The 9,123-nt window shown below is 48.5% G+C and overlaps 1 protein-coding gene across 1 annotated transcript in view; it reads left to right on the top strand.

Annotated features, from left to right (window-relative positions):
- The first annotated feature begins 228 nt into the window (after nt 1-228).
- The window catches only part of syt5a (synaptotagmin Va), a 14,395-nt gene continuing 5,500 nt past the window's right edge, over nt 229-9,123 (top strand). Inside the window, 5 exon segments of the mRNA XM_056288079.1 lie at nt 229-379; nt 2,963-2,977; nt 5,429-5,607; nt 6,377-6,463; nt 6,650-6,817. Coding sequence (XP_056144054.1) covers nt 229-379; nt 2,963-2,977; nt 5,429-5,607; nt 6,377-6,463; nt 6,650-6,817 — 600 coding nt within the window.

Genomic DNA, 9,123 nt, shown 5'->3' with positions numbered 1-9,123 from the left:
CCCAACATAAAGTGTTGGGTTTTCCTTTCACACACACACACACACACACACACATATATATATATATATATATATATATATATACATCAATGGTGTTCTAAGTGCATTGTTGTTGTTGTTGTTGTTGTTATTATTATTATTGTTATTGTTATGTCACCTTATATCAAAATGTCAGATGGGTGACTGAGATTTCTGACATCTCCGCCCCTGTTTTTGTCCAGAGCTGCGATGCGATTGGTCAGTGTGGCAGGGACGCGGCTCCGCAGGGCGGCCGAGGAGGAGAGGGAGCCCCCTCCCCCTGCTCCCCCCTCCCACCACTCCAACCACCAGTTCCTCAACATGAAGAACAAGTTCTTCAACGAGCTGACACACATGCCAAGTAAGTACACACACAAATATGCAAACAGTTAAATGCACAACACTGTTCTTTCATTATGTTCCCAGAGAAGTCAGCTAATACTGAAACACCGCTACTTTATAATCTCAATTATCACTTTAATCATCCTGCATATGTACTCTTTCTACTGAAAAAATAAGTATAAAACATAGAATTCAGTTTTTCAAATTTTTTCTTTTTATAATTATAATTTTTAGTATTTTCTATATTTTTATTATTCTAATTATATTTATAATTTTTATTCTAATATGTTTGTGAATAAAGTAAGATTTGCATAAAGACTTCCCTCGAGCTTTTATTCTGATACTCATGAAGTCATCTGACCCTCGTTTACATACAGCCAATAAGATCAAATCATCCAACTACGAAGCCCCGCCCACCCGCACCACAAACCCTTGTTTATACCTTTCGCTCGAAGGTCAGCTCGTGAATATTAATGAGGACTAGACCACGCCCCTCGTAGTGATTGAGACGATTGAGGGCAGTTATGGAAAAGCTGTAAGAGACACACACGTTGGTCATTTACATATTAAACAATGTTTTATCACGCAGCGTTCAAAGTGTTTTAAAGCTGATTATTCCCCGGAAGCTGAATCAGTTCATCTGGACACAACGTTTATTGACAGATACGTTTCATCACCATCTAGGTGACCTCCTCAGTCTCACCTGACTGCAGGTACCCCCCACCCTATAAACAATACAGCGGCCTAACGACCCAAACCAACAGTTTCATATGCAAATTACCGTGACCATTAACTAGAGTTACAGAGGCCATGTGTACTATTCACAGAGGACTGGGGAATAGCTACAATCACAGCATTGCAAGATGGGGACAGATGTACTCTTAGCCCCCCCCCCCCCCCCGGTTCAGGGATGCTCATTCTCTCTCCACATAGATGGCCTCCTTGACCCCCCGTTCAAACCAGCGTTCCACCCTAACGAGAATGTGCACATCCTCATCCTTGAGAGAGTGGCCACCGGCCTGTAGGTGGTGTGGACTGTGGAGTCCTGGTCTGCTGCATTACCCCTCTCTCCTGTGTGGTGCCATCCTCTTGGCCAGCGTCTGTTTAGTTTCCCCAATGTAGAAGTCACAGCGATCCTCCCGGCACTTAGCAGCGTACACTATATTGCTCTGTTTGTGCCGGGGGACCCGATCCTTGGGGTGGACCAACTTCTGGCACAGCGTGTTTTGGGATTTGAAAGCAACTGAGATGCAGTGTTTGGAAAACTATTCCGACACTCCTGCCACATACGGAATCACCACTGGTTTATGCTTAGACAGCTGGTGTCCTCCTCTCTTCGATTGGCTGGTACACTGTTTGGGCGTCTTCCTGGCTTTGACAAACGCCCAGTTAGGATAACAACACTTAACCAGGGCCTGTTTAATGTGGGATTTCTCCCCTTCCCCGGCTGCTGTGTCGTGGGGACGTTGTCAGCTCGGTGGTCCAGAGTCCTGATGACTCCTAGTTTGTGCTCCAGTGGATGATGAGAGTCAAACCTTAAATACTGATCAGTATGTGTTGGTTTATGGTAAACTTCAGCAGTCAATTGTCCCCCCATCACCAGTTGTAATTTCACGGTGTAAGAAGGCTAACCTGTTGTTTTCCACATCCTCCCTGGTGAACCTGATGTGGTTGTCCAGAGTTAATGTGGTTGGTGAAATGTGCTACATCCCGGGATTTAATTTTAACCCAGGTGTCGTCCACAAATCTGAACCAATGGCTAGCTGGTGTTCCTGGATAGGACATGAGAGCCCTCCTTTCCACTTCCTCCATACACAAGTTGGCCACTACAAGTGAGACTGGGGAACCCATAGCACACCCTTACCTGTAGTACTGCCCCCTGTAGGTGAAGTATGTGGACTGAAGACACAGCTTCAGAGGCGGACACACTTGGTCAGTGCTAAGGGTGATCCTATAGCTAGGGGTGGGGGTCATCCTGTAATTTCCTATGCACTACCCCCACTGCTTCATCAACAGGAAGGCATGTGAAGAGAGGCTTAACACCGTAAGAGTACATGTTGCCATCAGTACTGCGGTTGCAAACATTCCCCAGCCCCCTGTGAATAGTACACATGGCCATCGTAACGCTAGTTAATGGTCACCGGTGATGGAAATGAAGCTGGTCGTTGGTTTGGGTCCTTATGCCACTGTATAAAGGTGGGGATACCTGCAGTCAGGTGAGACTGAAGAGGTCACTTAGATGGCGAAAATGACACGTTTCTCTCAATAAACGTTGTGTCCAGATGAACTGACTCAACCTTCTGGGACTTCCTTACCTGGATTGTTGAGCATGCATCAAGACAAGCTGTCAGTTGACAGCTGATGATTGAAACAGGCTTGTACCGTCTCATAAAGAATTTACTTGGCTCGCGGGATTATTTTGCTCCTTGTTTGTTGAGCACGCCCCCTACCGTTGAGTGTTTCTTTTAACAAAGTCAGATATATCGTCGTATCCTGCTATCATGTCATGTGTGCCATCATTTCCAGCTGTCACTGATCATTTCCTTTGTCTCGTTCTTCATCCTGTGCTCCTCCTGTTTCCCCCCGTCGCTGCTCTCCTCAGACCATAAACTCAGAAGTAAGTCCATCGCTCATCTCCTTCCATTTCATTCCATCTCCTCTCTCGCTTTTTGCCCGTCTAAGCGAGGGGTTTCTGCAGAGGCTGTGTGCTTTCCAGGTGCACACCACCTCCTTTCTGTTTGCACACATTCTCTATGGAGCTGCTGCTCAGAGAGACACAGGGTCGTGCACTGGGCAGCCCCTACCCGGCTCACAACTGCTTCCGTAAGAACTTAAATAGAAACAACCTATACGGTTGTTTCTATTTAAATGACCTACACATGCTGACCCAAGACACAATTGGCCGTGTCTGCAGGTGGGAAGCCGGATGTGGGTATGTGTCCTGGTCGCTGCACTAGCGCCTCCTCTGGTTGGTCGGGAGGGGAGGGGGAACTGGGGGGGAATAGCGTAATCCTTCCTCGCGCTACGTCCCCCTGGTGAAACCCCTCACTGTCAGGTGAAAAGAAGCGGCTGGCGACTCCACATGTATGGGAGGAGGCATGTGGTAGTCTGCAGCCCTCCCCGGATCGGCAGAGGGGGCGGAGCAATGACCAGGACAGCTCGGAAAAGTGGGGTAATTGGCCAAGTACAATTGGGGGAGAACAAGGGAGAAACCCCCCCCCCAAAAAAAAAGCAAACGACCCCAACAAGCCTCTGTACATTTAGGTTGCGATTAGGAATAAAAATAGGAGTAGAAATATCATCATATCTTATCCTCCAGGCCTAGCTTAAAGGTCACAACTCTAAAACAACTCATGGTCACTGAACACTGATGTACTCGGACACATCCAAGTCAGGGGCATCGACCCCGGTGCTCGTCATCACACTTCACCGCTATCTACAAGCAAAGCAGTGTGTTTCAGCTCAGTGCTGCCTCTGTGGTTATAACTGCGTTATTACAACCATGGACTGTCCCCGGGTTGGCTATGTGATGTGATACCAGTCACAACCTCCTGGCTGCACTCTCCCACCTTCTGCTATCAATAAAACACATTCAGATTCTTCTGCTGAGGGGAGGTTAACGTAAACTACTAATTAGACACGTTAGCCCCTAGCTAGCTAACGGGTCTGACCCTTTAGCCGAGCGGTTAGTGACGTCGCCTTGTGGTGCAGTACACCCCGTATCGAATCCCGCACCGGGCAAGAAAATAACCGGTTACATTGGTGGCAGCGGTGGGATCCGGAAGTGTGCAGATCCTCAGAAGTCTCTTCGGAGCGCGGGAAGAACAAAGCGCGAGGGCGCGCTTCCGGGAGAGGGTGACGACTGTAAACTACTAATAAGACACGTTAGTCCCTAGCTAACGGGTCTGACCCTATAGCCGAGCGGTTAGTGACATCGCCTTGTGGTTGCAGTACACGCCGTATCGAATCCCGCACCGGGCAAGAAAATAACCGACTACGCTATGTAAAGACAACTGTTGGTCACAGACGCTGTTGTGGTTCTGGTTTTGTCGCAAGTTACAAGACTGGAAAAAAACCAAACGCACCAACGTCCTCCTGGAGTGCGTAGACAATCTTGTCAGTGACGTTGTGGATAGCCAGCGAGACCGCGGCTTACGGAATCCGGAGGCTCCGCCCAGTCTCGCGAGACTCACTATGATATTGCAGCGAATTCGGCCCTTTTAGTCGAGCGGTTAGCGATGTCTCCTGCGGTGCGGGCGATGCGGGTTCGCGTCCCGGCCGCGGCAGTTCCTGTGGTTGCGTTGCCCCCGAATTCGCTACAATATGATTCATATGTAGCGAATGTACTACTACTACTGCTTCATATACTGTGGCACCGCGATATGATTACTATGTAGTGCTCTATGATGCCAACCGGTAAGACCTGACTTCGTCTTTTCATCGCTGACTCTCTTGTCAGTCACTATGGACGCAAGCGTCTGTTAAAGCGACATTGTGTCATTTTTCTATTAATCTATTTACATCTGGAGCGTGCACACAACAAACCGAGCCCCCTGGCGGCTCAATACGCCACTCGATTCCACTGCTTTCTCCTCAAATGCTCCGGTGTGACAAACTCGTTGGTATTTCTGCAAGACCAGCAAACGGGACATGATCCTTTATTTTGGCGTTTCCGATGTTCTTCTCTTTCTTCAGCAACGGCTTGTTGGCGGTAGAGGTTTCAGCCAAATGTCTGTGATCCCACCTGCGCACGAGAGAAACAGTCAGGCCTCGTTCGCTAAATTAATAGAAAATTACACAGTCACTTTAAATGAGTAAATATATATAATAAGATCCCTACCCTGTCAGTCTCTGTACACAGTCTCAATGCACTCTCCAACTGAGCTTCACAAGACCAATGCCTGCCTCTCTCTCTCTCTCTCTCTCTCTCTCTCTCTCTCTCTCTCTCTCTCTCTCTCTCTCTCTCTCTCTCTCTCTCCCTCTCTCTCTCTCTCTCTCTCTCTCTCTCTCTCTCTCTCTCTCTCTCTCTCTCTCTCTCTCTCTCTCTCTCTCTCTCTCCTCTTTCCAGTGCCCATGTGGGCGGTGGGTGCCATTGTGGTGGTGGTCCTAGCTCTGATTGCCTGCCTGGGCTTCTGTATCTATAAGAAGTGCCTCGGCAAGGGCAAGAAGCCCAAAAAGGTCCGCGAGAGGAAGGGGGGACGAGGTCGCAGGAAGAAGGACAAGGACGGAGAGGACGGAGAGGGCAAGGTGAGAGAGGAGCAGAAAAGAGGAATGAACAGTGTTGGGCAGAGTGAAGGAACACACCACTGTCCATATTTTCTTGTTTTTGTGTGTTTTCTACCCCCAATAGTGTATTACTGTAGCTCAGGGATGGGCCACATGATCCAGAAAGGGCCGGTGTGGGTGCAGGTCTTTGTTCCAACCAAGCGGTTACACGCCTGAGTCTACAAATCAAGGTCCTTAGCAAAGACCATTGGTTGACTCATAGAATCAGGTGTGTAACTGCTTGGTTGAAACAAAGACCTGCACCCACACCGGCCCTTTCTGGATCATGTTGCCCTTCCCTGCATGGACAATGGGACCCGGTTAACGGTAATCCTTATCCCAACCCACTACCTAAAACTTTCCAGCATCTACATCAAGTGGATTTCAACGGTGTTGTTTTTGTTTCTCAGAAATTATCAAAATTACAACAGCGTAAAAGTTAGGAGCATTTCAGAAGGAGGAGGCAGAAAATGTAAAATTTGACATTGTATTGATTGGTTAGCGTCTATTTCAACAGCGGCGGCCTCCGCTTTCCTTATTTTTCGGTTTAAAGTCATACAGCAGCAATAAGAACAGCAAGCAAGCCTTTGTTAGAGCGTTGTTTAGCAGTGCTAGCTACAAAGAATCGTCTGATGGATACAGTCCAATGCTACACAACAGCACAGCTGAGGGCTGCCACAAAGACAGCGATATTAAAACTGTGCACAATCCATTGTCTAATTATTCCAACGTGATTTTTTTTCCCCTCTAGGAAGGAGAAGAAGGGAAGGAGGAGGAAGAAAAAGAATCGCTTGGCAAACTGGAGTACACCTTGGACTATAACTTCACCGATAACCAGGTACACACACACACTATATATATATATATATATATATATATATATATATATATATATATATATATATAAATACGAAGGATAAACTTCCTCATCCCATCATAATCAAGGAATTTAACTCTCTCTCTCTCTCTCTCTCTCTCTCTCTCTCTCTCTCTCTCTCGCTCTCTCTCCACCCCCTCCACCTAGCTCATAGTCGGCATACTCCAGGCTCAGGACCTGCCAGCCATGGACATAGGAGGGACCTCAGACCCCTACGTCAAAGTTTACATGCTGCCCGACAAGAAGAAGAAGTTTGAGACCAAAGTCCAGCGGAAGAACCTGTGTCCCGTCTTCAACGAGACCTTCACCTTTAAGGTCAGTACGCCACAACCCCCCCCCCCCCGAGGCTTCATCTGAAAGACGTTTCAGCATTCAGACCTCCACCCGTTAAGCTGACTACGAGACTTAGAGACCTCTAAAATTAGGTTTGGCCTGTTGGTTCCCGTTTGCCAATCTCCCCGTCCCTTAAGTACTGTGCTAACTGTGGCAGGTTAAGTATACACAAAGTTGCCGTTATGTTTTAGCAACTTGTTATCATCCATAAAGATGTGATCTAAACAGTCTTAGTCTGTTGGTGGGTCGGCCTGAAAGCCGGACCGGAACCAACGTGTCTTCTGTCCTGCTTGTCTTCTGTTTTCCTTATCTTGGAAAGCGATGGGACATGGGCTGTTAATAAATACTTCCATGATGGCAGTCACAGGGAGGAAACACAGTACACAGTACACAGTACAGTAACACTCTACCGCACAGTACACAGTACGGTACAGTACACAGTACGGTAACACAGTACGGTACAGTACACAGTACGGTAACACTGTACGGTACAGTACACAGTACGGTAACCCTGTACGGTACAGTACACAGTACGGTACAGTACACAGTACGGTAACACTGTACGGTACAGTACACAGTATGGTAACACTGTATGGTACAATACACAGTACGGTACAGTACACAGTACGGTACAGTACACAGTACGGTAACACTGTACGGTACAGTACACAGTATGGTAACACTGTATGGTACAATACACAGTACGGTACAGTACACAGTACGGTAACCCTGTATGGTACAGTACACAGTATGGTAACACAGTACGGTACAGTACACAGTACGGTAACACTGTACGGTAACCCTGTATGGTACAGTACACAGTACGGTAACCCTGTACGGTACAATACACAGTACGGTACAGTACACAGTACGGTAACCCTGTTTGGTACAGTACACAGTACGGTAACCCTGTACGGTACAGTACACAGTACGGTAACACTGTACGGTAACCCTGTATGGTACAGTACACAGTACGGTAACACTGTACGGTAACCCTGTATGGTACAGTACACAGTACGGTACAGTACTTAGAACGGTAACACTGTACGGTACAGTACACAGTACGGTACAGTACACAGTACGGTAACACAGTACGGTACAGTACACAGTACGGTAACACAGTACGGTACAGTACACAGTACAGTAACACTGTACGGTACAGTACACAGTACGGTAACACTGTACGGTACAGTACACAGTACGGTACAGTACACAGTACGGTAACACAGTACGGTACAGTACACAGTACGGTACAGTACACAGTACGGTAACCCTGCCATAACAACACAGAGATACTATACGACCAGGTTCACACTTGTATTTTTTTCCCCCTTTTTTGCTCCCCAATTGTACTTGACCAAGTACCCCACTCTTCTGAGCCGTCCCGGTCTCTGCTCCACCCCCTCTGCTGCTCCAGGGAGGGCTGCAGACTACCACATGCCTCCTCCCATACATGTGGAGTCACCAGTCGCTTCTTTTCACCTGACAGTGAGGAGTTTCACCAGGGGGACGTAGTGCGTGGGAGGATCACGCTACTCCCCCCAGTTCCCCCTCCCCCCCAAACAGGCGCCCAACCAATCAGAGGAGGCGTTTATGCAGCAACCAGGACACATACCCGCATCCGGCTTCCCACCCACAGACACGGCCAATTGTGTCTGTAGGGACGCCCGACCAAGCCAGAGGTAACACGGGGATTCGAACTGGCGATCCCCGTGTTGCTAGGCAACGGAATAGACCACCACACCACCCAGAGACAGAACATTTACGAAGTCTGAGCAAAACAGAGGCATAAGGGGGCGCACAGCCGCTGTGTGCATGGATCATGGGTAGTACCTTTAGCTCGGGCCTCCGGGTGTGGACATGCAGTGTCCCCCCTGTCTGCTGATTGTCTCTGCAGATCGAGCTGGGAGGACAGACGCTGTGTGCATGGATCATGGATAGTACCTTTAGCTCGGTCCTCCGGGTGTGGACATGCAGTATCCCCCCTGTCTGCTGATTGTCTCTGCAGATCCCCTACAGCGAGCTGGGAGGACAGACGCTGTGTGCATGGATCATGGGTAGTACCTTTAGCTCAGGCCTCCCGGTGTGGACATGCAGTGTCCCCCCTGTCTGCTGATTGTCTCTGCAGATCGAGCTGGGAGGACAGACGCTGTGTGCATGGATCATGGGTAGTACCTTTAGCTCGGTCCTCCGGGTGTGGACATGCAGTATCCCCCCTGTCTGCTGATTGTCTCTGCAGATCCCCTACAGCGAGCTGGGAGGACAGACGCTGTGTGCATGGATCATGG

Source organism: Lampris incognitus, chromosome 10 (assembly GCF_029633865.1).
Source record: "Lampris incognitus isolate fLamInc1 chromosome 10, fLamInc1.hap2, whole genome shotgun sequence".
Taxonomy (NCBI): Eukaryota; Metazoa; Chordata; class Actinopteri; order Lampriformes; family Lampridae; genus Lampris; species Lampris incognitus.
Note: the sequence above shows the minus strand (reverse complement) of the source record. Positions and strands in the feature narration are given on the sequence as shown.